This window comes from Chelmon rostratus, chromosome 12 (assembly GCF_017976325.1).
Source record: "Chelmon rostratus isolate fCheRos1 chromosome 12, fCheRos1.pri, whole genome shotgun sequence".
Lineage (NCBI taxonomy): Eukaryota > Metazoa > Chordata > Actinopteri > Chaetodontiformes > Chaetodontidae > Chelmon > Chelmon rostratus.
The window spans coordinates 12,415,256-12,443,203 of record NC_055669.1 but is presented as its reverse complement, the minus strand read 5'-3'; the positions used below and the strand labels follow the sequence as shown (position 1 = coordinate 12,443,203).

Genomic DNA, 27,948 nt, shown 5'->3' with positions numbered 1-27,948 from the left:
GCCTTCGTCCCATCTGCTAACATGGAGGGAGCAAGGTTTATGACCTGTACTGCAGCCAGCCACCAGGGGGCGATTGAGAGGATGTTTTTTGAATATTATTCTCTGAACTTTTGTCACACTCTGCCTCTCTGTTCCTCCCTCCAGCAACATTCCCTCTGCTATTCCCCTCCTCTCCACCAGACGCCCTTGGACTTTCCCTCCTTTCCCACTCACTTGACAGCCCCACCCAGCTACTCACCTGTTCCTACTTCTCTCATCAGCTGTGAAGTGACCTGACTTTCTCCACCCACCTGCTCACCTGTCCACACTTTCCTCACCAGTCCCCCAGCTATTTAACCAGCTCATGTTCAGCCTCGTCATTTCAACAGACAGTCATTTCATTAGTTGTTTTGCTGATTTCTGGCTTTGTGTTTGAGTGTCTGTAAGTTAATTCTCATCTGGACCTGAACCAATCTGTCTGCGTGCCTACCTTTCAGCCTTGATCCCTCAATAAACCACTGAAATCATCCCACTGCCTCTACTATCTGTATCTGGGTCTTTCCCAGGTTGCCATTTTCCCTCACCCTTGCAAGAGAACGAACTGACCAAACGTAGACCCAGAGGACAAACTTCCAGACCATTCAGAGCCTTCTGAACTGTTTCACAACACCTCCAGCATTGAGCCTCCTAACCATCACCTCGCCTTGCTATTTTCACAGGGTACCATGGAGTCCCCCTAAAAAGGCTTAACCATTGGCTCTCAGTTGCCCAGTACCACAGTAACCCCAGTTGGCTGAAGCTGGCCCAGCCAGACCTGCATTCCTGTTGCTCGCCTGTCCAGCACCCTACCCTGACCTGCAGCTGGATCATCAGTTGCCGGGCAGATCTCCAGGCTTCTGCCCTGCCCCCCAGCCGTCTGCTTGAGCTTTCCTGCACTTCCCCTGCACCACCCCTGTCCAGCCCCCCTGGCCTAATGCCTGAGGTCTCTGGGTTTGCTCTTCAGTTCCCAGGCCACTTGCCCCTGAATTTTTCCTCGAGCCCTTCTCCCACCTACCATCCCCAGCCCGCCTTGATCCCCTGCCTCTACTGTCTGCACAGGGTCCTTACCCTGTTGCCACGATTCCTCACTAGTGTGAGGCTCATCCTTTTCTAACTTTAATAGTGGCATTTTATGGTAGCCCTAAGATAAGGTAGAACAAAAGAAAAAAGACAGTACATGATATAGGAACACATTAGTCTTATTTTAGTGTGGAAGTTCAGAACTGCCTGTAATGAAATAAATTTGTAAAAGTGAACTTGAAAGTTAAAAAGCAAACTAGGTTTTTGCATTTGATTTACAGTTCTAGCTCATATAAAATGAAAACTAAGTGAAGACAGTTTTTGAAAAAATTGCAATGTAAATGGTGGATGTTGAAAAGTCGACAATGCTTGAATTTTTATTTAAATTATTTATTAACACTTTATAATATAAGCAAACATAATATCAATGAATATACATTTTTCAGTTTCTACAATCGTGATAGGGATTCCTCCAATTCCACCATTATTGTTTTAGATTTACATTGGTTCAAATTTCCTGAGCTGCTATCAACACTTGTTGGCAACTGTTTTCCACCAATAAGAGCTCTGATGAACCCACTCTACACAATCTGTCCGGCGTCAAACAGCTAACAGAGTGGCTGGTCAAGTATCTTGACCTGCCAGTGGTCAACAAATGTTTAATGCAGCTTTACAAACACACAAAACAGACATTGTTAGTTACTGTCCTCCTGAATATTACATATAGCTTAATGATTATTTGATTTGTCTTCATTACCTGCAACCATGAATACCACCACCACCCATTACCCATTAACAACATCCTTTTTTTCTCATTTGAGTTCTACTTACAGAGGGAATAGAAAATGGCCAGTGAAGGTGCTGTGTTTATTGTCATTATAAAAAATCCAGGTAGCTGACCAGAGTCTCACATACACCCTGTCTTCCATTCTAAGTTCTAGAATCATGCTATTGGTCGCTGTCTTGTAGCGGTTTCCAGATGCATGGCTGTATGAAGAAACCATCTGCACTCCGTTCTTTATGCCTGTCAGATTTGGCACTGTTGCACTGGATGACTTCATTAGAATGTATTTGGACACAGCAGTTGATTTTGAGTCAGTCTCACAGACACCATCCCGCTGCCATAAATACTGCATCAGTATATTTTACTCAAAAATGTTGTGTATTTAGGCACGACAGCAATTTGAGCTAAATGCTAACAAGATGTTTCTGTTAAATTGGGATGGATTTCTTGCATACCAAAGAAAATTATTGTTAATTTATTTTCATTCAACTGGAGAAGTTTGAGACATCCAGTACTTCTGAAAAACAGAATAAAAATAGCATGTAAGCTGTACAATAACAGTCCTGAATTTTGTGTGTACATTTCTGATATGCACCAGTGGTGGCATGTATGTACAGAAAAACAAGAGCCCAAGGATGGAGCCTTGGGGAACACCACAGGTCAAAGGGACTGCTGTAAAGGAGGCATTGTCCAAGGCCACTGAGAAGATCATGTTTGATAAATTGGATTTAAACCATTGTTCCTGATGTCCACCCACTTTTCAAGGTAATCTCATACAGTAGAGAGATCTGCAGTGTTAAATGCATATCTAAAATCCAGAAGAATTAAAATCAGCATCAGCAGTAAGTAAAAGGTCATTGGTTTCTTTAATGCAGGTAGATTCAGTAGTATGACATGGACGGACATGTTCATAAAAAGACATTAAGTCCAAGTGAACAGTCTCTAGATAAAAAGATTTCATTTTGTTTTTAAAATTGATATGGTCAAGGCTCGGTTTATTAGGAAGAGGATACATTACTGCACGCTTGAGGCAGAACTATTTGGCAGGCATAAAATCTGAAGAAATCTCGCTGAAGGCTTTCATTTGTCCATGGTGTCCTCTGAAGTGCAAAGTGAAAGGGGCTGAATTCTACTGAGCATGCTGGCCTGAACTGCTCACAGATCAGATCAGGGTGGCCTCAGTTTGAGGGTAAATTACGGACTCAATAGTTTTGAAGAAGATTCTGCAGTAATGATGGTTTGTTGGAATGATCTGACAGAAATAGGAGGACCTGGCTCTTTTAATACCTGTCTACCTATGCTTTCTGATAGGTAGACAGTAATTCTTCACAGATTTTTACATGTGCTATAGAGTCAGGTACAGTTTCACATGTATGGTTGATGTTGCTTAGTTATTCTTCTGTAGACATATTCAATTTTTGTTCTGAATAGCTCATGAATGGATTATGGAATCTGTCAGTTTGTATTTTGGACACAAGGAGAAACAGAAGCAGCCACTGTAGGAGCAGGGGGTGGAAGAACTGATTTAAAAATAATAGGTTTGTGAACAGACACCCTTGAGGTGCCCTCACAGAGATCACCACCGTCAAAAAATAAAACCAGAGGAGAGAACAATGTCAAGAGTCCCTTGAGTGAGTAACATAAGGAGGCAACATAAGGACTAAAAGATCAGAGAACTCAGAAGCTTGAGTAAAGCTAACAGATCAGTGATCCTTACAGGAATGAATTTATTAGAGAGGGAAAAGAAACAAAACCAGGACCTGTAATGTCAGAGACAGGGATATGAAATACAGAGCCAGGGCAGGGTCTTCTTGGGAAACCGTCAATTTAAGGTAAAAGCGATGAAATCAATACAATTCCAACTCAATTTTGTGGCTGCTTTTCTGTTGGGTTGCAACCCATCATTTTTGAACAGGTCGAACATAGTCCAGAAGGTGTCAAAATGGCCAATGAAGCCACATTTGTCTGCTGGGAAACCTCCAAGGAAGAGAGTTCAGCCAGGGGAGAGAAAAAATTGGTCAGTGGGATGTCATCAGTACAGGGGTCAAGGTGAGGTTAGGCCAGGGATATCAGCAGCAGTGGCTGATTCATCCAAGGTCAAGGGACGCTTGCTACTCTTGGGCTGGAGACTCAGCAGGAAAGCAGCTCTGTGTGACTTAGAATTTCTTGATAACTATATATATATATATACACAGTATATATACAGTATATATACATACACAGTATATATACTGTATACAGTATATATACAGTATATATATATACACACAGTATATATACAGTATACAGTATACACGCACACACACACACACACATATATATATATACAGTATATACAGTATATATATATACACACACACAGTATATATACAGTATACACACACACACACACACACACACATATGTATATATATATATAGTACCACTTTATCCTTTATATCCCTTAGAAAATAACAAAATAAAATAATTTCATTTGAATACTGTTCTCTGACCTTAAGCATTTATTCTTTTAAAACTTTAATGGTGGTGCTTTATGGTAGCCTTAAGATAAGGTATAAAACAAAAACAACATCTGGGAATATAACACATAAGAAAGATAAGAGAGTACATGATACAGGAATGTATTCGGCTACAGACAGTAAAAAGTGTTAGTTACAGATCTTTGAGAATAAATGGATGCATTTGCATATGATGGGCCAAAATGTCAGTCTTTGTATGTAAGAATCGACAGGGCGTCTGGCTTGCATCATGACCAAGTACATAAGACTTGAAAGAGTGAAAATGTCTAATGATCTGTGTGTGCAGGAGACCCTGCTAAGCGCACTGTGCTGAATTTGTGAGTGTAATGTCAAAAATATGAGCGGTAGCAAGTTTAAGAGAGGATTATGACATGATTTTACAGTTCTTCTCCACTCTTAACTCTTTTGTCCCTTTATGGTGGAGATCAACATTTTTTATTGAACTACTGAACTTCTCCCCCAGCCCGATCCTTTACAGGACACCCCGCCAAGTCATGCCACAGGCCCAGCAAAGACCCGTTGAGGACATGAAGAAGACTTGGTGACATAGGCCAGGTCACTACATGATGGAGCTCCACTGAATGTGGCCAGAGAGTTAGAAAACTGAGAACAAAGAGATAGGCTCAGCCACAAGTATTGCAATATTTATTTGTAGTATTATGAACTGTGTGTCGTTGTGTGCTGTATTGAGTTACTGCAAACGTAAACCAAACATTTCCGACTGCTTCACATTTAAAGCGTTGAACTGGTGAAACACAAAGTGACTTTTATTATGAAGTAGTCACAGGAAATGCGATGTGTTCGTCAGGCCACAGTGAGCTGTTGGATGAAGAGCTGCTGGCGTCAGGCTACACACCTCCAACTTCTCATTGAGGTAACAAACTCTTTTCAGTTTGTTTCTTTTCACTTTATAAAGGCAAACATGATGTCAGTGAATACAAGTTGTTCAAACTGAGCTGCTATCATCCACACTTAGAGGCAATTGTTTTCCAACAGTGATAAACACACTACATTATCTGCCCGGCAGCATTTTCTCAGCTAACAGAGAAAATGACAGAGTGGCTGTGGAGCACAGTCAAGTATCTAGCTGCGAAATATACAGATATTTTTCTCTGGCATTGTCGGAGACCATAGACCGAAATTGAAGGTAATAGGTAGCAACTTTATAAGCCAATGAAACAGCTGTGTATCAAGTCTCCAATTTTTTATTGTAACAATACTTGCAACAACAATTACCACCATCCCACTTTACTTGTCTCTTGTATAAAGCCTTTTTTCTCTTTTTTTGCTTATTTGAGCTTTATTTCATTTACAGAGGGAATAGCAAATTGCCAATGAAGGTGCTGTGGTTATTGCCATTATCAAAAATCCAGGTGTTTGCCCGGAGTCTCATGTACACCTGGTCTCCCTTCTCGAGCTGTATGGTAATGCCATTGGTTGCTGTCTCGTGGCGGTTTCCAGCTGGATGGTTGTACACAGTAATGATCTGCACTCCATTCTTCATCAGGCGCAGCCCCATCGGTCTACTTGACAAATTATGGCCAGAGAAGCTGAAGTAGTAGACTCCTTTGACTGGAGCAGTGAAAATACCTGGGCATGATCAACAGAGAGAGTTACATCATAGGTCACATTAAGTAAAGCTTCATTGATACTGATAGAAAAATCGCACATCAGGTCCCATACTTTGCTCATATACTTGTATTTGTAATTATAAAACTACTCTGTCAGACCTGATACCAGTTTACGGTTAGCTCTCATCAATTGAACAGGTATAGGTGCATGGATGCATAACTAGAACTGGATACAGCGTCGGCTGCAATGGTCCATTCATTACAGAAGCTGTCCTGCTGTCCATTTTATCCAGATGAATCCATAGATCAATAAGTACACATCATTATGGCAAGTTTACCTGTTGTTGGGTTGTATGCTCCCGTGTTTGCGTAGACATTCTTGTAGATCAGTGTGACCTCAGTGTTAAAAGGTCCAAAATGTCCAGAAATGCCACTAGATGCTCCAAATGCCACCTGCTGAACTTGAGAGGTTACATGAAAATGGTTGTTATTATAATGTTTATTTTGTATAACTAAACCTGAAGCTCCTTCAAAACAATGAAAAAGATGCATGCTCGATGGCAGAATAAAAACCTGTAGCTTAGTTTTGATACATTCTTACCTCGGACTGCTCCTCTCAGATCCTCCAGTTGTTTCTCAGTTGCTCTCAGTCTGGACTCCAGCTCTCTTAAGACGAAGGTAAATTGGCAACAATTGTCCTGGCACCCTGCCGCGACACCAGCATGGTCACTAGGTGGCTTGATTTTCGAGGTCTCAGAGCTAATGCCCTGAAAGTGGAAGAGGCACAAAATGAACAAAGCCGCTGTGGTCTTCATCTTTAAGTTACTTCTGTTTGTCTTGATCACCTCTCCCCACTCTGCTTTATATACCACACAAAGAAGGAAACATTCCCATTCAAATAAACAGATGGAGGAAATGTTTACCAGAAAAATAAAAACCTACTTCCTTTAAGACCACTTAGAATAACAAAATAAAGATTTCATTTGAATACTGTTCTCTGACCTTAAGCATTTATTCTTTTATAACTTTAATGGTGGTGAGTTATGGTAGCCTTAAGATAAGGCACGAGAAGGTATAAAACAAAAACAACATCTGGGAATATAACACATAAGAAAGATAAGAGAGTACATGATACAGGAATGTATTCGGCTACAGACAGTAAAAAGTGTTAGTTACAGATCTTTGAGAATAAATGGATGCATTTGCATATGATGGGCCAAAATGTCAGTCTTTGTATGTAAGAATCGACAGGGCGTCTGGCTTGCATCATGACCAAGTACATAAGACTTGAAAGAGTGAAAATGTCTAATGATCTGTGTGTGCAGGAGACCCTGCTAAGCGCACTGTGCTGAATTTGTGAGTGTAATGTCAAAAATATGAGCGGTAGCAAGTTTAAGAGGATTGTGACATGATTTTACAGTTCTTCTCCACCCTTTGTCACTTTATGGTGGAGATCAACATTTTTTATTGAACTAGCTTCTCCCCCAGCCCGATCCTTTACAGGACACCCCGCCAAGTCATGCCACAGGCCCAGCAAAGACCCGTTGAGGACATGAAGAAGACTTGGTGACATAGGCCAGGTCACTACATGATGGAGCTCCACTGAATGTGGCCAGAGAGTTAGAAAACTGAGAACAAAGAGACAGGCTCAGCCACACTGATGCAAGTAGTGCAATATTTATTTGTAGTATTATGAACTGTGTGTCGTTGTGTGCTGTATTGAGTTACTGCAAACGTAAACCAAACATTTCCGACTGCTTCACATTTAAAGCGCTGAACTGGTGAAACACAAAGTGACTTTTATTATGAAGTAGTCACAGGAAATGCGATGTGTTCGTCAGGCCACAGTGAGCTGTTGGATGAAGAGCTGCTGGCGTCAGGCTACACACCTCCAACTTCTCATTGAGGTAACAAACTCTTTTCAGTTTGTTTCTTTTCACTTTATAAAGGCAAACATGATGTCAATGAATACAAGTTGTTCAAACTGAGCTGCTATCATCCACACTTAGAGGCAATTGTTTTCCAACAGTGATAAACACACTACATTATCTGCCCGGCAGCATTTTCTCAGCTAACAGAGAAAATGACAGAGTGGCTGTGGAGCACAGTCAAGCATCTAGCTGCGAAATATACAGATATTTTTCTCTGGCATTGTCGGAGACCATAGACCGAAATTGAAGGTAATAGGTAGCAACTTTATAAGCCAATGAAACAGCTGTGTATCAAGTCTCCAATTTTTTATTGTAACAATACTTGCAACAACAATTACCACCATCCCACTTTACTTGTCTCTTGTATAAAGCCTTTTTTCTCTTTCTTTTTGCTTATTTGAGCTTTATTTCATTTACAGAGGGAATAGCAAATTGCCAATGAAGGTGCTGTGGTTATTGCCATTATCAAAAATCCAGGTGTTTGCCCGGAGTCTCATGTACACCTGGTCTCCCTTCTCGAGCTGTATGGTAATGCCATTGGTTGCTGTCTCGTGGCGGTTTCCAGCTGGATGGTTGTACACAGTAATGATCTGCACTCCATTCTTCATCAGGCGCAGCCCCATCGGTCTACTTGACAAATTATGGCCAGAGAAGCTGAAGTAGTAGACTCCTTTGACTGGAGCAGTGAAAATACCTGGGCATGATCAACAGAGAGAGTTACATCATAGGTCACATTAAGTAAAGATGCATTGATACTGATAGAAAAATTGCACATCAGGTCCCATACTTTGTTCATATACTTGTATTTGTAATTATAAAACTACTCTGTCAGACCTGATACCAGTTTACGGTTAGCTCTCATCAATTGAACAGGTATAGGTGCATGGATGCATAACTAGAACTGGATACAGCGTCGGCCGCAATGGTCCATTCATTACAGAAACTGTTCTGCTGTCCATTTTATCCAGATGAATCCATAGATCAATAAGTACACATCATTATGGCAAGTTTACCTGTTGTTGGGTTGTATGCTCCCGTGTTTGCGTAGACATTCTTGTAGATCAGTGTGACCTCAGTGTTAAAAGGTCCAAAATGTCCAGAAATGCCACTAGATGCTCCAAATGCCACCTGCTGAACTTGAGAGGTTACATGAAAATGGTTGTTATTATAATGTTTATTTTGTATAACTAAACCTGAAGCTCCTTCAAAACAATGAAAAAGATGCATGCTCGATGGCAGAATAAAAACCTGTAGCTTAGTTTTGATACATTCTTACCTCGGACTGCTCCTCTCAGATCCTCCAGTTGTTTCTCAGTTGCTCTCAGTCTGGACTCCAGCTCTCTTAAGACGAAGGCAAATTGGCAACAATTGTCCTGGCACCCTGCCGTGACACCAGCATGGTCACTAGGTGGCTTGATTTTCGAGGTCTCAGAGCTAATGCCCTGAAAGTGGAAGAGGCACAAAATGAACAAAGCCGCTGTGGTCTTCATCTTTGAGTTACTTCTGTTTGTCTTGATCACCTCTCCCCACTCTGCTTTATATACCACACAAAGAAGGAAACATTCCTCTTCAAATAAACAGATGGAGGAAATGTTTACCAAAATAATCAAACCTGTTTCTCCTGGATGTTATTTTTCTTATCTTGATCTACTTTCTTTCCCTCATGATCCCTTAGAAAAACAAAGGAAAGAGGGTAGTATTTCTTTCGCCTTTACATCAACTGAACCTTTAGAGGGTCACTGATTTAATGGCGTTCTTCAAGACAAGTTTGAACAATGAGCAAATTTAGAGAGTACAAGCAAGACCGCACATGAATACAGAGAGAGTCAACAGTCAGTAAGTCAAGATGTTTGCGTGCGATCGACCACAGTGGCTTCCACTTTGAGGGTCTGGTTTCTCCAGCAGCGTTGCCTTGCTGCCTGCAGGAGTCAGATTGTGTACAAGTGTGGATGAGTCACTGGTCTTGGAGGGAACAGTGAAGAAAAGACCTCACATATCCAGGGACTGAAATAGACTAAATGCTCTGCGTCTGCCTCTCACATTGCACACTGAGTGGGAGGACACAGCAGACACACAGAGGTGCTCTCAGCTCCTCCACATTCATCCAACATCTCATCTCCCTTTTCAGCCTATATACTCGCTCACTTAGGCCTGTGAATGAGTGATGCGCCTTCCTGTTGGTTGGTGTATGTGTGTACGTGCTGCCGCTTCCATCCTCATGATTGCTTCTGCCAGGCTGTGTGTTCCCTTTCTAGATGAGCAAAGCACAGAATGTACAAAGGCTCTTCAGGCTTGATGCTGTGTGAGAATGTAAAACTGAATGTTTCCCTTGGATCTGGCTGCTGTATCCTCTCTGTTCACAAGAGGGCAGGCAGGTACAGCTGACCATGAGAGAAGAGGGTACCCCTATGTAACTTGAAGATGTACTTAATACATTTACATCTTGGAATCACTAACTTTTTTACCACTTTAATGACTGTTTAAAAATGATAGCTATAAAACCTGGTCTTATAAAGCTGTTTGCAAAGAAATTTCATATATGTTATCATTAATAATAAATATTTACCTAAGAGCTCAAAGAAAGATGCATACATGTCAGTAACAAGACACGTACCATGCATCGCACATGTATAATCAGTGCAAGCAATGTGTGTGACATAATATAGCAATAAAAGAGCTGTCTATCAGGTGAAATCGAAAAGTGTGTTTATAGAAAGCCTTAAGCTGTTAAAAGGGTAAAACCTGCAGATCTGTGAGGCCTTTTTGGAAAGAGTTAAAAGTTTGATAATATAAGCTGGTGCCAAAGTCTTATGAGTAATTACTAAGACTTAAGACTAAACACCAAACTGTTGCCGAGCAGCAGCCACTAAGGCCACAAGCTGGTTCCTCAAACTGCCCTGATGCGTTTCCTGCTTGTTTCACTTTTGGGATAAAACCACAGAAATGTTATCCCTGGCAGGCTAAAACACGGCATCACTGTAGCATGAGTAAATTGAGCTGATTAAATAATGTCAGTTCCACCGTGAAATATTTTTGACATTTGCTAACATGAGCTAACATTAGCCGCCATGAGCTACTGGTCATACCAGACCGAGCCAGCCTATAGCAGCAAAGCCCTTTTACTGCTTTTGAATTCAGCTTTTCATTTATAAGAGGAAGTAGTCTCACCTTAAAATCTAAAATAAGCCGCAAAATGAATTCAGTACTGAGAATATGTTCCTCCAATAAGATGATTGCTATGGTCAGTTAGATATCATTTTCATCATCACATGTGAAAAAAGATACTGGTGCCTGTTTTTTCACAATGAATACATTTACTGCTCACATACCTGGCGGCATTTCCGTGTCCGCTATTGTTCAATCACTTCCTTCGATGAAACGATACCAGCCGAGCAGAACGGTCGGCTCGGATTTTGTTCCCAGCTGCACCTTGAGTTGATATGCAACAGATGTACCAAGAAGATATTTCTGACAGGTAGACAGACATATCCCGCCGGTTTAGTTCGGCTTGCCTCACAGACAAGCAGGCTTCTCTCACTGGAGCCACCAGGAGCTCAAACAAAAGCTGCCTTTGTCTTTTAATTTGTCAATCATCTAAGAATAACATTGACATCACAGGTATGGCTCACAGAGATATTGTTCCCCCCTCTCTGTTATCTCCTCTGATACTGTTAGTACACAAGCTTTATTTGTGTGTGTCTGTGCGCGTTTGCCTGGCTGTCTTGGCTCTGTCTTTTGCACATGTGAACTTTGCTTGATATATCTATGGAAACTGTGTCGGAGTATTACTCTAAATCACTCTGTTGGCCCTAGGCATGACAAGAACTCTTCGGCAAACAAATATGGATATCCTCATGGCCCCCGCATGACCGGCATTGCCTTGTACTTACATGGAGATGTTTTTAGGCCAGATTCTCTCCACAGGATGACTAAATATATTGAAAAGGATTTGCTAACAAAAGAAAGTGTCCCATCAGCCTGTGAGAGACAAGCTTGATCCCAACATGTACCTCAAGGCAGCCTGCAGTGATATCCCCGTTTCCAGGCAGAGAGGGGGGCCGAGGCTGGAGCGCTGCCCCAGCTCCATCCAGCAGAGGCAGGGGGCAGGGGCTAGAGTGTACCCCTCAAGCCCCACCAGCTGCCTCCCAGAAAGCTTTGAAGCCAGCAGACCTCGAGAGCAGCAGAGGTTGGAGGAGCTTCTTCATGTGCACAGCCATTTGTTTCAAGCATCCGTGCAACCCAGCGCCAGCATGGTCTACAGGTAGGATATTATGTTCTGAAGAAGGGTGTGCACTGTATTATCCTACACACTGTGGTGATACAGGGCGTGTAGAGGGAAATTTGGAGCACACAAGTTTAACATTGCCTACATTTTGCATGAGTTTGGCTTATGGTGTTGATTTTGATGGCTGAACGTTTTTTGATCTGCTCAAGGGTGTAAATTTAGTCTAAGCCCAATCAGGGTAAACAGCAGCTTGTTTGTCAATTCACTCCGATTTGTATAATTTATAAACCACTGGAAGTAAGGATTAAAGTTTAACTCTGCTCAGCAGGGTCCCTGTCCTGTTAAATACCTAATGCTTTCATCATCTCCTGATAAGGAAGAGTCCTTCTTAGCACAGCAAGACACAGCGCTAATGCGCCTCCGCAATTAGGCTTGACGTTTAAGGCCACCGCCAGACACGCTGCTCTGTCTTCACTGGCTTCGGCAGGTTTTAGTTAAAAGACTGAGGATTTGAATAAGTGATGAAGTATAGGGATAACATTTCATAGTCATAGCAAAAGAGAGAGAGAGAGAGAGAGAGAGAGAGAGCTGTCAGCAGTACTGATCAGATATATCATGAAATGGACTGAAATATTCCAGAATTGCTGCATGTTGTTTCTGAAGTGTGATGAGTGCAACAATATTTTTTGTCTTTCTGGGTTCATAATATAGTTCATATGATACCAGATCCTCATTCTGCCTCATCGTAGATATTACTGTGTGCACATGAAGGATAATAACTGTAGAATAAGAGTGTGACTAGCAGAACTACATGAATGTACCAGATATTTGGATTGCATCTTGACTCTACAAATGCATGACATTAACTTTTAATGATGATGCCTTATAATGATCACTTGTTCAAAGAGTATATTGACATTTAAGAAAATGCACTTATTTGCTATCTTGCTGAAAATTGTACCGTTCTTATACTTGTGTGCACTAAATGTGAAGCGCTAATGAGGAGACCGTGAGTGTAAACTTAGTATGAAAGCGAGGCTGGAGGCAGAGGGAAAAAGCTGGCCTGGCTCTGTCCACAGCCACTTTAAACAATCTGCCTTTACCGGCTCCCCTAAATTTTACTAATGAACATGTTATATCTCATTTGCTTTATCTGCGCAAAACAAGTGTAAAAAAAACCTCAAGCTGTTGTTTTACGTTGGTTAATTAGCGTACCTGCCGGACCTTATCTTGGCCAGCCGCTGTGACTTTCTTGCTGTTTTACTACACAGATTAAACAAATGAGAGATGGCACGTTAATTAATGAGCTTGAGGTGCATCATTATTTTACTTCTGGCTACAGCCAGGCTGGCAAGTTCCCCTCGTTCCTTGTCTCCGTGCTAAACTAAATTAGCTGACTGCTGGCGGTAGCTTCAGCAGTCAGTTCAGGCTTCAGGTGTTTTTTTTTCTTCAACGGACTATGTTTAGTTTTATCTGTACAAGAACGAACATGTAGACAGTCACAATTTGTGGTTTATAGGAGTGGTTGGATGGCTTGGTCGTGTGCTGTGACTCCTTGTTGTCCAACAAATCAATTCATAGGTGTTCAGCGTATGTTTCCCCTTCAGACAGAGCCAGGCTTGCTGTTTCCCCCAGGTTGCAATCTTCACTAAGCTAAATCACCTGTTACCTCCATCTCCAAAATTTAGAGCCAGTATCGGTCTTCTCATATCTCTAGCAGAAAAACAAATAAATGTATTTCTGAAAACATCAAACTCTTTCTTTAATTTTTTTTTTTTTTGGCATTATACTAATAACCTCACTAATGATAACAAATGAATGAAGCTGATTTGCACACAGCTTTGCATCGGTATGGCACATAACACTGTTAAACTGTGATGCTCAAGATGTTTATGAAAGTGTTTTATTGTGAACTGAGTCCTTTTCCCAGTGCATTCAGGATGAGCTGTTACCCTAGGCAAACTTCTTTCAATAACGCCATAGCATAAAGGCTGAAACCCCAAAGTGAGCTCGTAAGCCATTCATCCTGAGGTTGAAATTCAGCAGATACATAAACATTTCATCAGTAGCAGAGTGCCTCAGCATTAGAGATAAATAGCTCTGCATCTGCTTTCTTCTATCCTTCAATATCCCAGCTACGAGGCCATATGCCTGCCGGGCACAAGCATAAGGTCAGTAGGCATCTGTAGGGGTTGTCACAATAAAGATGTCAGCGTTCATGAGGGTCGCCATATGCGATGGTTTAAAAATGACATGAGGTCGGTGCAGAGGCTGGCCTGATAATGATGCTGATGGTGGTAATGAGGAATGTCATAATGGTGGTGGTGGAAATGATGATGATCATGGGAATAAATAATAGTTATAGGGAGATGATGAGAGTCATGTCAGAACATAAGCAGATGACGAAACTGATGCTTTTGGTGCTGCTGCTGAAGGACGATGAGACTTTGGTGATGATGGTGACCTCACATTTTTGGTCAAATCCTTTTCACACTGCCCCCTCTTGTCGAGCTTCTTCATCGGTATTTCGTGCATGCTTGCTGAAATGTGTTGCGCTTGATAACTGTGACCATTATGTCTGCACACAGTCAGTAGCACCCTATTAAGGCAGATTAAACAACCAGTTCTTCCTCCATGGTGCTGTACGCGCAGTGCATCCCAATGACTCCTGCTCCCGGGTCTAATCTGCAGCATAGGGGGAAGACTATGGACTTGGAGTGAGGTAGAGTGCCGTGGTAAATGGTGATTTAGGGGGGAGAGATGGGAGCGGGGGGTGTGAGAGAAAGGAGATAACAGATGGACAGAAAATTTGAGCAAAAAGGGGAATGCAGAGGGAACGGCATAGAGAAAGAAGTGATTAAGCTGCAAGGGAGTAGGAATGCTGCAGCAGTGACGTCACAAGCAGCTTGGAAAGGTTTTCCCCATTATTATCTCTCATTTTCTCCACAGGGGGTTAGTTCTGATAGGAAACCTATCTATTAGACATTTAATAGCCGTTTAAATATGAAAGTCAAATATATGACATAATAATCGTTTACTCAAGCAACAGGCAGAGCTTGCAGGGCTGTCATTATGTGACATGGAATCTCATGTTGCTCAGAGCTTTATTTAGATAGCAGTGGCTATTACGGGTAAAGAATTATGCTCTCTGCATAAATAGATGAAGTTTTTTGGAGGAACACAGGCAGTGCTATCAAGCTATGCCAACAGATGTTCCACGCTGTGGGAAATCCAGGGTTAGGCTAGAAGTATTTATGAGCCTCCTGAGTGCTGCGTCACGGCCACTCAATCCATTTCAGCATGTGCATACTCACCGTATGGAGGTTTGTGTCGTAGCAACAAAAGTTCCAGAACTCTAATATAGGCTCTTACTGGAGCAATTAAAGCAGAGCAGTTTGCCTCAAGGTAACAGCGTTACCGCCCGTTGGGGATTCTAGCCGAGAATGTGAGATCTAGTTGACGCTTTTGACTGACACACTTTTAAATGGGATCGACGGGGAGGAAGTTGTAGCCTTGGAGGCGCTGGTGACATTAGAGGAATGTTTGCCGAATTTGTCCAACAGCGCGGTTACCTCTCCAGAGCGTCGCAGAACAACACGATCGAGCCACAGCAGGGTTTGCTGGTATGCACGGGGGTTGTGGAAGATGCAGAAATGACAGCACAGCAGAGCTTTAGTTGCCGGAGTTTTTTTTTTTTTTTCGTTTTTCTGAAAGGTTGTGTCATTTGAGGGCGCTCCACTGGTTTTGCGCATCAAGATCAGTTTACTTGTCAGGTTGTGGATCTGGAGGGAGTTTATCAAAGTCTGCAAAAATAACCTTGATGATGTCATGGTCTTTTAGGCCTCACATCCCCAACAGAAAGCCTGCATTACTCAGGGCAGGAGTTATCAGGCGAGGACGGTCTAATAAATGACTGTTTGCATTGTGGGAAATTAGGATCCAGCATTTTTGGATCTTGACCTATTTTAGGAACTACAAGTCAGGGTATCTTGGCTTCTGTTGCTCCACTGTTTACCTTTTTTTAAAAGCTAAAAATTGGTTAAAAAAAATTAATTGTCAGTCCTCCAACTTTATGAATATACAAATCTCTGATTACCCCTTCAAAGCAACATTATGCTACTATTCCACCTTAAATTAAAGCTGTAAAATCATTTTTGATGGTACACAAACTTGTAATAGGGAGAATGGGGCCTATTTCATTCCCACTCTGTGCTCCGAACACCTGTTCTTGCACTATGTAACTTGGGTGGAGAAGGTATGAGCTCTTGCAAGACGTGCGTAACGCTGTACTGCACTTCGTCACCGTGAGGAATGCTGGCAGGGAGCGAGTCAGCAGAGTCAGCTGATTGGTCCGCCAGCTGCATGGCTAACTGAGCTAACTAGCTAAAGGCAGCTACAGTTAGCGGCTACTTTAGCAACAAGTAAAGCTACCTTACCTTCAGAAAAGTGTTGAGGCAGAGCAGCTGGAGGATGTTAGATGGAAAACTAGAAAACATTTTCTCCATAAAATATGATCCGGATCAGGGTTCTGGAGGGAGCCGCTGTAAATCACCTCGATACAACAGTGGTGTGGAAGGGGATTGCACTCTGAAACTGTCGGGGTGCCATTTGTGTTCTTCCAATAATTATTAGCTTGAAAACACAAAATACAGGTTATGATTTACTGTAAGATTTTAATAATGTCAATAATCAAAAGGTGGTAAATACATAAGTTGTGGTTTTTTCATCTCTGAATTGCTTGGTGCATTTTACAGCATTGAAATGTATAGCATTCCTGTGCATTACAAGCACAAGCAAAGACAGCAGAAAGGTTTAATCTCAGCTCAGATACAGTACATTTCATCAAACAACATATAGTTTCCCAACATATAAAAATCTGACCATCCGTTCTGAGCAACCTCAACCCCCCAACTGCTCCTTTTGACCCATTTGCCAACCTCGGCATCAAAAAATGGCGTCGTCGTGCTGAACTGATCTTTACAAGTGTTGCTGTTATCAAATGCAATCAGAAGGATATAAATAAAACTGCGTTGGCCTCAAGGTTCGTGGATGTTCAATGAACCATGTAATCCTGCATGGTCACATTACTGCTCAGTGGGGGAGGAAAGATAAGACACTGTGCTGCCTGAATGCTGCTTTATGCTTTATTTCACTGTGCCACTTGCAGTAGCATCTGCTCTAAGATGTTACCATCGGCATAGGACTCCCTTGGTTCTTCATTGAGACTGTAATGGTGTCATTTCCTGCAGTGCAAAACATTAATTTGTGTAATTTTATTTGTACAGGGGTCATTGATTGGAAGTTAGCACTTAGTATGTGATTTTAACTGTTTCTGCAGTGTAAAGAGGGCATGCAGTGTAATGGCAGAAAGAGGGTTAGCAAGTAAAACGCCTCGTAAGTGAAGCGTGTCTGTGATTCACTTGTAGGTTACTGTTATCAACCATCAAACGCCATGTTAACACCCTAGCAGAAGTGGATTTCTTTAAGTAAACGAACACACACACACACCAACCCTGCTCCCTTGACTTCCATTCAAAATATATCTCTTCTTCTCTCTCTCTCTCTCTCTCTCTCTCTCTCTGAGTGTGTGGCGCCATAGTGAAAAACACTGCAGTTCTTTCAGCCAGTCAGTCAGAGCCGGTAGCCTATACACACTGTCTTTCTCCCTCATTCAGCGCCTGCCTCACTCTCTCCACGCTCAACACACGCTGCTCTTCGCCTCCTCACTGCATCTGTCCTCTTCTCCCTGAAGTGAGGTACCATGCAGCCTCCTTTCTCTTCCTCCTCCTCCCTGCTTGTCCGTTACCATTCCAGGGTCCCTTTATCAAACAGAGCATTCTTGCTGCAAAGCCGGGGACCATAAAAGCGGTGTCGCTGTGCTCAAGGACTTTGGAGACGGGACAGGGCTGTTTGCCGGATCTGAGGACAGCAGCTGGAGACGCTGCTGCTGTTGCTGCTGCTTCTGTTGAGATGCGGATCTTTGCGGGACCTCTGTTCGCTGTGTAGCACCGCTTGATTCTCCTCAAAGTTTCAGGAGGGCACGCATCAATCAAGAATCTTATCCTGCCTCATCCTTGTTTCTCAGAGAGCGCTGCTGTGTGTAAGAACACTTGTATTAGTTAAGATTTGGTTGTGTGTGTGTGTGTGTGTGTGTGTGTGTGTGTGCATGTTGAAAGTGGAAGCAAATGCAGCTGTTTGCCAGAGAAGATCTGTGAGTGCACAGTATTTATTTGTAAGCATTTGCTTCTCTGTTAAAGCATGTCCTCATTTTAAGACGTGTGATGGGATTGAGAGGATGTCTGATGATGTGTGTGAATGTGTGTACAGTGCTGAAAGCACAGTGTGGTGGTGCAGTGTTACTCTCTTCACTCCAGGTGTTCGTCTGAAAGGCTAAGCTGCGTTTGGAGGGCGAGAGAGACTCCCCAGACACACCTTCGACACACAACCCCTGGCTGCCTGACAAAGCCTCAGAAACACCCTAAAGAGAATTGCATTAAAAGAGGCTTTAGAGATGGACTTTGTAAACAGAAATGGACTAATCAGAAGTAAGCAAGAGACCATATTTGAGTTGCAAATGGAGAGATGCGTAACACTTTATATAGGATGAGGTGAGGAAGATGAAACAGGACACACAGAAAAAGAAAAATGAGATGAGAAAGATAAGAAAATCTAGGCCAGGATTGCTCTTATCTTTATATCGCCGCCTCAAAGCAGCTCAGAGATGTGCTGAAAAGACGTTAAACTGGAGAAGAAGGCACGGATAAAGTCCGCCTTCTTTTTGCTTTGGCAGGATATTTTCCTCTTCCTCACGCCTTTTAACCCTCACCGCTCTAACTCCCTGCAACAAGCTCTCAAGTGCTCTTCTCAGTTGGGCGACTCTTTCAACGACTCATTCAGTACCTCTTCTCCTTCATCATTCTCCCTCCATCTCCACCCTCTCTCATATTTTCAGGTGGTGTCAGACCAGCACAGGATCTCAGCTCCTCACACACTGACCGGGATTGCGCCGCTGCTATGTCAGATCTTGACGTACCATCAGCTTGAGATTCTTCTCTCGAAAGAAACTGAACAGTCTTATGCTCCCATCATTCCTGCCTGTGATTTCCATATGAGATTCAGCAGCACCAGGCAGAACTGGCCTGGACCATTGACTTTCAACTTCACTTAAGAACGAGGGAAAAAAAATCCACGGACCGAAAAAGACTGTTAAGTACTTTAAGGACAAAAACACAGCCTTGTTTGTCTTGGAGCAGCTCTGGTGGCCTTTGCCAACAGCCATGCAGGTGTCCTTTGCATGTACGGACCACGGGCTGAAAGCCCCACGTAACGGTGAGCACAGCAAGCAGAACGCCACCAGCCCCAACACAGCCAGCCAGGCACGCGCCCGCTTCCGCACCGTGGCCCTGATAGCTCGCAGCCTGGGCTCCTTCACCCACCGCTACCATCACAACCTCAAGGAGTCCACCGCCAAGCTCACCGGAATGAAGTACCGGTACGTAGACTGATGGTGGAGACTGTATGAGAAAGCAGAGTGAGGAAGGTGGTGTGTTTAGTTTACTTTTCTCTCCTCTGTCCAGCATGTGCTGTGAAAACCTGCCGCAAGTCTGAATGAGAGGGAAAGAAAATGAGTGAATGTGAATGGCAACACAACATAATATGAGAGAAAGAGGGAAAGAGAGAATACATAAATTAAAAGAGCCCTGTTGGACACAGTGATGATATATGAGCAGTGACAGGTGATGAGTGGGATGGGGTGGGTGTGTGTGTTTCTGTCAAGATACAGTACAGACATTATTTCCAAGATGCAAATTTTTTGGCAACTCTATGTCATTTTTCCACAATTAATAGAGCCTGTGATGCAAACTAGGATCTGGGACAGTTTAGGTTGTGCTGCAGTGCTCAGAATTCCACATATGAACATCTGAATTTAATGGCTTATAAGTGCAATTTGAAGAGCGAGAGAGATATTTTGGTGCATAGAAAAATTATATTAAAACCTGTATTAAGACAGGAATCGTTGTTTAAAAGCATATACCAGTTTCCACCTCACAGTGTCTCCATCCATGGCTGGATTAAACCAGGACATAATGACATAACCAACAAATACACAGAAAATATGTGTCTTTTTGGTATTACCATTCTAACATAATGAAAATAAGATAATAAAGTGAACCATAATAACCATACAAATCACAGCACATTGTTTGATGCAGTCCCATCAACATGTATATATAATAAATCTGAGATTCTGACAGTGAAGCTGGCTGAAAATTTGATGCTGAACATCTGTGCCAGCTGTTTGTAATGACAAAATCAGGCTATAAAGAAGGATGGGAGCACAGGTGATGCTGCAATACAGCATGCAAACCAAAAGGTACCAGATGGGAAATTGAAACTAAACAATGATTTTTTTACAGACAAGGATGACCTGGGAAAGAAACAAGTATAATTTAATAGGAATAATGTAAACAATCTGTGAGATGAGATGAGAAATTCAAATAATATTACAAATAAAATAAATGAAAACCAATGATACCAATAACAATATGTGACTGTCTTTATGGTGGAACATAGTGAAATAAATGACTCAAAATATTGTGTACATCTACAGCACAACACCCCACTGTCATTAAAGCTGAGTTTGATATTTAAGGCCTCTCCTGATCTTGTTCAACACCGCCAGTATCAGTCTAAGACTCCAACTGAGCCGCATGCAGTTCCCAATAACTGGCCGCGACCATACAGTACGTTCTGGAGAGTGTGACAGTAAAGCCGAACAGAGCTGTGCAATACAGCTCTCCATGTGTGTCTGTGTGGGAGTTGTAACAAGGCTGGGCCAAGTAAACAATGCTCTCTTATCTCAGTGAGTGGGCTCTTAACCCAGACCGCAGGAGCAAAATAGTAGCATTCACCTCACACTGTTAACTCGCTGGAGAGGGTGACATCATCGCTCGCTGTGTCAGGATCAAGAGAGGCACACGGAGAAAGACTGAGAGAAAGAGGGGATGATGGGAAGGGACGGAGTGAGGAAGAACAAAGCAAGAACCACAAAAAGACAGAAATCGGAGATGGAGCGAAAGAGAGAAGTGGGGCACGCGTTAGTTGACAGAAAGGAGGCAATTAGCAGCATCTCGAAAGATTGTATGCAGACCCGCTAAATGTGAAAAGTGTCTGCTTGTCACACAATCTCATCTCGTTTCCATAACAACATTGAAATGGCCAACTTCAATCTGTTCCCAGCACCAAACAAGACTGGTGACTCCATTGTGTTAACTGGTTCAGTGGTTTCTATTAACCAGGAAGATTAATTCTGAGAGCATCGACTGCATCTTTTTTCTTCTTTTTTTAAAGTTGCACATTCAACAGAGCAGCCACATTTTTCCGTGCTTCCTCTACCGTCGCTTCCGATTTCCTCAGTGAGGATGATTGATAGAAAAATGTTGCAGAACTCATGCAGGAGTGATGTAAAGTGCACGGCTTCTTAAGTGTGTCAGTTGTTTGTTTTGGTTTGCAACACGAGGATTTGCTCGTCCTTGTAGCTCCCTCTAGAAACAGGTGGAGGATATTAGCTGTAAAGCTTCCTCCGAGCCGTCGGCAAATCCCCTGTTTTCACCAAAGACAAGCAAATATTGCATGAAAATCTCATCTGTTGCATCCTGCTTCCTGTTTGTCTGATGCTTCCTGTTCCTCTCTCTTTCACACACTGCATGTCTCTTCCTCTTTTTCCAAACCTCCGACTCCAAGGTGTTGGGTTAAAGTCGATACTCGTTGCTTTGGGCGCCATCTGACAGGGAGATTTATTATCTTGAGGTGAAGCAAAATCCGCAACAAAATCTGCAATGTACTTTGAAGTTTTCTGTGTGCGATAACAAATGAAAGGACTTTTTCACAAAGACGGCAGCGTGTGTGTGTGTGTGTGTGTGTGTTTGGGGGCGTACACATTGGCACCCTGCATTACATACATGAGTGCACGCATGTGCATTGGATGTGTGTGGCGTTGAAGCTCCACATTGAGAACATCTGAAGGCGTAGCAAATCGAGGATGCAGAGTGAGCGTGCGAGCATAAACTAATAATATCTCCATCGGCAGCATTTCGGTTGTCATGGCGATCCAAATATAGTATAGTTCTACTTGTGGTGTCCCCCAGTTGTAACCTTCCAAGGCTGTTTGACCTTAAAATGATACACAAACCCACAAACAAGCATGCACACCTGCAAAAATATGAGATATAACAAAACATGCTGTTGTTGTTGGCTCCAGAAATTGTGCTGATTATTTCTGGTTCTTGGTAGGGAGCCCCTGGTCGCCTGGATTGAGGGTCATAACGGTCATTAGGCTGCAGAAGGCCTTTTGACAGTCCAGGAGGTTGGAGAAAGATTGCGCTTGGTTGGTTCAGAGCTGCGCTGCAGATGGGCACGCAACAAATCCCTTCTGCTGGTTCCTTCAGATGCAGGCTTATCAGTGTCCAGCAGAGAGAGAGGCACTCTGCTGTGTGTACATCTGTGTGGCAACAGTGTGAGGAATGTATAATGCCACCATATTAAGCGTTTTCTCTGTGCGCGCGGAATAGGCAGAAAGTGTGGCTCATTTCAAGGTACAGTACTCCACGCTCTGATACAGTCGAGCTGAATGAAAGTTGTGGAGGAAAGTGTGGGAGTTCCTGTCTCATTTGTTTGTGTGACGCAGCCCCCAGAGTGAATGTCACTCTGACATTCATGGATGACTCCGCTGTGACTCCAGCTTGATCCTTTTAATTAAAAATCTTTTCCTCTTTTGAGTCCCTCAATTAATAAACCAACCTCCTATCAGACTACAAAGCAAAAATACTGGCATAGCGACTTTGGCTTAACACATATCATTAACACACATCATTTCTCCTGATTCACCGAAGTGACTGATAGCTGAAGATGGATTTCTAGATCTCAGGAGTTTGAGCCTTAAAAATGACTGATGATGCACACTATATTATTGTTAAATGGAAGGTATTTGGCTGTTATTGTATGTTTGATCAGCTCGGTCAAGAACACTTTGATTATTAAACAGTTGGCGGGGAATACACTGCAGATTCTTTTTACATATTCAGCATGAAGTCAGCAAGAAATCTGCATTTTTATTCACTTCGGCTCATTCAGTGGGTTTAGACGAGGTGTATGGAGGCTCGTGTGATTGAAGATTACACAGACGGCTGCAGTTTTTAACAGCTATTGTGTGGATGTACGGCAATAAGATTATACATATTCTGCTGCTGTGGCACTTGTCAGGATGAACCATAAATCATAAGTTGCCTGCTTGCCGCTCTCTGCGTGTTTGTATTTTGTTGTGAACTTTGCGTGTGTATGTGTGTGCATGTGCAGGTGCCTGCGTGTGCACACATGCGTGTGTGTTTGCATGACTAGAGCCCATCATGCTGCCTTCGCTCAGAGACACAGTGTTTGGCAGTGCGTATCCACAGTGCGATTTTTGTCATCATGCATCACAAGTCTTCATCATCCTTCAGTAAGATAGATGTGTTTTGTGTTCCAACATCATTTACTGCAGTGATGTGTTCTGCTGTGATGTGTTGTTCTAATAATATGAGCCAGGGTGTTGCACAACAGGAGCCCTGTAGCATGAAGCTCCACTCTGCCCAAAGACCAAACAAGGCCCCAAGGATTAAGAACTGCCCAATCTCTCAGTTAAATAGCCAGGGCGTTTGCATGGACTTTTGCATTTTAATTAAAGGTCACAACTTAAATGGTTTTCTGTGAGAATAATGGGTTCATAATAGTGTTGCCTTGCAAATGCAATTTTGGCTTTTTCTCAGGCCTCTGTAAACAGACTGTAATCACAAAGATAATGGGAAGTGATAAAACTGAAAGAAAACGACGCTGTGTGTGCAAAACAGAAATGCTAATAGAATAAAATGACTGTGAATTGCAAAAACATGCTTTCTGACTGGACTGAATAGGGTAGAACATCATATAATCAAATAAACCTCCCCTATAAAATGGATCTGAGCCGTCCTCACCTCTTTATCATGATAACAACTTTGTGAAATGTCACTGAAAGCACAAACTGATCTTATAGAAATGCTGTGAGGCCGAAAGAAAGCCTTTTTACAGCAAAAAATGAGGGCTTTGCAAGATACTTTATCAATATTTAGCATTTATTTTCTATTATTGTTATCAAACCATAAGATCATAGTAACTATTTCACCCGATTTCCTCCAGAATAATCTCTACAATCCTTGATAAGGCAGTGGAAAATTCCCTCTTCATTTCGGTGCATACCAGTGAACAGAAAGTAGCCTAAAAAGAGACCGTGACATACTTTCTATCAGTTAGGTAAAGGTTTTCGAGTTATCATGATTTGACTTTTTTTTTACCACATTGCTAAGCTCTCTCTGAAATCGTTCTGAATCAACCACTTCAGATCTGCCCACATGTTTTCCAATACAGGATCAACCCACAGGCCACTAGCTTCAATCATGTGTCCCTGCCTAAAATACTGTGTGAGATTCTCTACCCATCAGTCACTTAGGTTTTTCTCGTACAATGTTTAAATTACAGTTTGGAAAAATAAATGTCTGGATAGCCTTCAGCCACGCAATGAACATCGCAGTGTGTACGTGTAAAAGGGTGCCTGTGCGGCTCTTGGTATGCTGCATAAAAATGAAAAAAAAAAAAAAAAACAGTGTGGACTTGGACCCTGTGGAGAAATAAAGCAGGAAGTCGGACTCCAGCTTTTTTGCTCACACACGCACGCACGCACACACACACACACACCATACAAACATGCACATTGTGCAGGGCCCTGTAGCGAGCTGCCTGTCATTTCCTATTTCCCATTCTGTGTCATATAGAATGCTTTATCTGTAGAGGGCGTTTGATCTGCTTAGACTTGGGGCTTGGACTTGCAACTCTGCAAGCCTCAGTCTGTTGCCAGTGTGCCTTGGTTTCTGTTTCTCTTTCTCAATTTAAAGCACCCCTTCTCTGTCTCTTCACCATCCTTTTCTCTTCTTCTGTCACTGGTGAAGATTCAGCCATGAGGCCTGTAGGCTTCATCAGCGATTTTTTCCCCCCATCAACTCTACTGCCGCTTCCTTCATTCTTAATCTTTTCATTTTTTTTCCCTCAAAGTGCTTGATTTAACTTCCCTACTTTCCTCCCACCCACACAGGCCCTGGCTTTGATATATTTATAATATGACCCGCCTTTCTCCCCCTGCACTGAATTATTTTGATAACAACATTATGGTTGACATCAGGAGAGCGGTGTGAAGCGAGGAGGTGGGTGTTGTCTAATCCCTCCGCCCATGAAGGTTGGCTTGTGTGGGTTTGCTTAGTCTACATTAATCCCCAGTGTGTGAGGAGTTTTATCTGTTTACTCACAACCTTGACAGAAGTGTTAGCTGACAAATATTGATTTGAACAATCCAGTATCAGGAAATAACTCATAAGAAATGCCCTAGTGTGACTAGAGAACTCGAATTGTGCTTTCTAAGAAAAAAAATCCTCCCACAATAAGGGGTCATTCCTCCTAAGATTTAAGCACAATAAATCAGCCAGATGTTCATTTGATATTTTCATTTGAAATGGGGATCCACTAAGAATAGAACGGGATACATGCAGCAGCAGCTTGCAGGATGTTCATAAGTGGTGACAGGTTTGTGTGAGGGGGCGTCTTCAAATGACTCATTTGTCATTTTACTTCAAGGCTTCTTTTGGGCACCATCCAAGCATGAGGGGCTGAGCCACACTAACTGGCTTGCAAAGTTGTTTATGTGCAAGTTTGTCCTTTCTTTGGTGTGTTTATTTTACCATTTTCTATATAATATATAAAGAGCTTGTGGCTCTGCATCCGAGCAGCCCTCCTCTTCTACACACACACTTTCTCTTATAGACAAAGTTATTCAGTTTCTTTCCTTTGTTGCAAATGACATGCTGTAATCCCCTGAATCATTAGCTTCTTTTGCAAGGTGCCTCTGCTGGCACCCGCTTCCGAGACCTGGACAGATCTATTAATGCACTCTCGCAGGCTGTGTGGTTAATAATCAGGTATGGCCGATGCTGCTGCTTCCTGACTCCCCAGAAAAACACTGGGGACAAGAATATACCAGTGAGGCGGCTTCTCCGCCCACCGAACGTCAGCTTTGTTTTTCTCCCATCATTAAGACAGCCCGTGTGAATTTAAAGCACAAACACTGCAAATTTAGCTTGTGGAGGATCTCCAAAAACAAAGTTAGCAGTTTTCCAAGGAAAGCCAGCTTTATTTGGAGATGAAACGTGCCTGCAAGCTTGTTTATTGTTGAAATCGTGTGCATGAATGAGCTCTGTAAACATAAAAAGCAGCATCAATGACGGCCTGAGTCAAACGTATGTACAATTAAAACAAGTCCAGGCATTAAGCAGGCGATTTAGCCAGAATGACTTGCAATAAATGCAGAGGTGAACAGTCCTCATCATCAGCGCGGGTTGTCCTCAATAACCCCTGACCGAGCACACACAGATTCAGTCGGTATCCCACTTCAAACCTACAGTATACAGCCCTTCCCCCACACTTTCATGGATCAGAGCTCCCACTCTATAATACATCAGAGAGACGGAGGATACAATATCCAAACTCCTCCACCATATCAGAGACAAGAGCGCATCCCACGGTTTGTGACTGCGGAGAGATCTGTCTCCTAGTTTTCTACTGTCATGTTATTATCAGCGCCTTAATTACACAATCCATCAAAGGATCCATAAACGTATCGAATCGCTCAAAGTGTTTGTATGTAAACGCTTTCATTTGTATGTTTTCCTCCTTTATCGCGGCGGCTTGGCTGAGCCACTGACTTGATGACTGATGCTTCTCCGTGTTGAACACCTAATTGAATTGGCTGAGGGCACGGTTAGATAGCAGGGGCTCGGATTAGTCTGCCTTCATCTTGACGAGGCACAGGCCATTAGTTGTCAGGCACGAGGAAGCGACCGCTGGCATTTCTTTACAGCCAGAGTGAGTAAATGTCTGCAAAACCAAGCAGAAGGCACAATCCCCTAGACCGTAATTCGAGGTTGTTTCTGTGTCAAGAAATACGTATTTGGACATATTTTCCACTCAAGATGAACTGTGTAGCTTGTGACAGTGGCTTTGCGTGTGCATGTGGCCCTGATCTGTTCTGTGAAACAAATATGTCTCAATTTCACAGCGTTTGCTCCCAGTCTCCTCCTCTATCAGATGGCCATGGCTGCCTTTGAAGGGGCTTTTGATCCCTCTTGTCACCGTTTTCCTTCACCTACAGTCATACATCACACCGCGGCAGACTGTGATGGCGGCGGGGAGAACAATCCTCTCCCTGAGTTTGTCTCTCAGCTGGACTTGATGTGGCACAGATTGTAGAACTAGATGTGAAGTGGAGGGCTGGGACTGTGCGTCACAGGTGGCAAGAACTCTGATGTCTTAGTTTATCTTCCGTGGTGTTAATGAGAGTTGAAAGTGCTGTATTACATCGCCGCAGATCAGCTGGATGTAAATTAACTGTTATCGAGGAGACGTGTATCAGGAGGTGCACTGTTGCACAGTTAATAGGTAGAGGGATGCATTAAGGAAGCAGAGACAGACACAGAGTGCATGTGTGAGGAGCTATCTTGAGAAATGCTGATGTGATACAACCTCTGTGCTTGGGAGCGAGCATGGCTGTCTGCATTTGTGAGGAAGACAATAACAGTAAAAAAAGCCTGAGGACTGAAGTACTGAGGTAATTGAGTGAGGAATGACGGGGGGCGAAGGGCAATGCTTATCAGAAAGTAGTGCACCAAACTTCCCACAGCTGCAGTACAAACAGTCATTGGATTTATTCTGTTATTAGTAGGATATTTTTCAGGGTCCTGAGAGGGCCTTCTTCTCCCAGAGAATG

At 42.7% G+C, this 27,948-nt stretch overlaps 3 protein-coding genes across 4 annotated transcripts in view; 1 reads left to right on the top strand and 2 right to left on the bottom strand.

Moving 5' to 3' along the window:
- Window positions 1–4,380: 4,380 nt before the first annotated feature.
- LOC121615435 (cerebellin-4-like) lies at window positions 4,381–6,741 on the bottom strand. The gene is made up of 3 exons (XM_041949789.1): window positions 6,514–6,741; window positions 6,251–6,373; window positions 4,381–5,931 (listed from the first exon to the last, which is right to left on the bottom strand). Exons 1-3 carry the CDS (start codon window positions 6,725–6,727, stop codon window positions 5,651–5,653), a joined length of 618 nt encoding a protein of 205 aa, XP_041805723.1. The 5' UTR covers window positions 6,728–6,741; the 3' UTR covers window positions 4,381–5,650.
- Window positions 6,742–8,134: 1,393 nt separating this feature from the next.
- On the bottom strand, window positions 8,135–9,372 carry LOC121615383 (cerebellin-4-like). The gene is made up of 3 exons (XM_041949721.1): window positions 9,120–9,372; window positions 8,857–8,979; window positions 8,135–8,537 (listed from the first exon to the last, which is right to left on the bottom strand). The coding sequence occupies exons 1-3, from the start codon at window positions 9,331–9,333 to the stop codon at window positions 8,257–8,259; spliced, it is 618 nt and encodes a 205-aa protein (XP_041805655.1). The 5' UTR covers window positions 9,334–9,372; the 3' UTR covers window positions 8,135–8,256.
- A 2,376-nt stretch (window positions 9,373–11,748) lies between these two features.
- kcnab1b (potassium voltage-gated channel subfamily A regulatory beta subunit 1b) overlaps window positions 11,749–27,948 on the top strand; it is a 43,054-nt gene continuing 26,854 nt past the window's right edge. The window contains exon 1 of one of the 2 annotated variants that reach the window (XM_041948522.1): window positions 11,749–12,104. In XM_041948522.1, the coding sequence (XP_041804456.1) occupies window positions 11,848–12,104 (257 nt within the window). In that variant the 5' untranslated portion in view covers window positions 11,749–11,847. Of the gene's footprint in view, window positions 12,105–18,919; window positions 19,561–27,948 lie in introns of those variants that run through there. The other variant, XM_041948523.1, reaches the window with a different exon arrangement.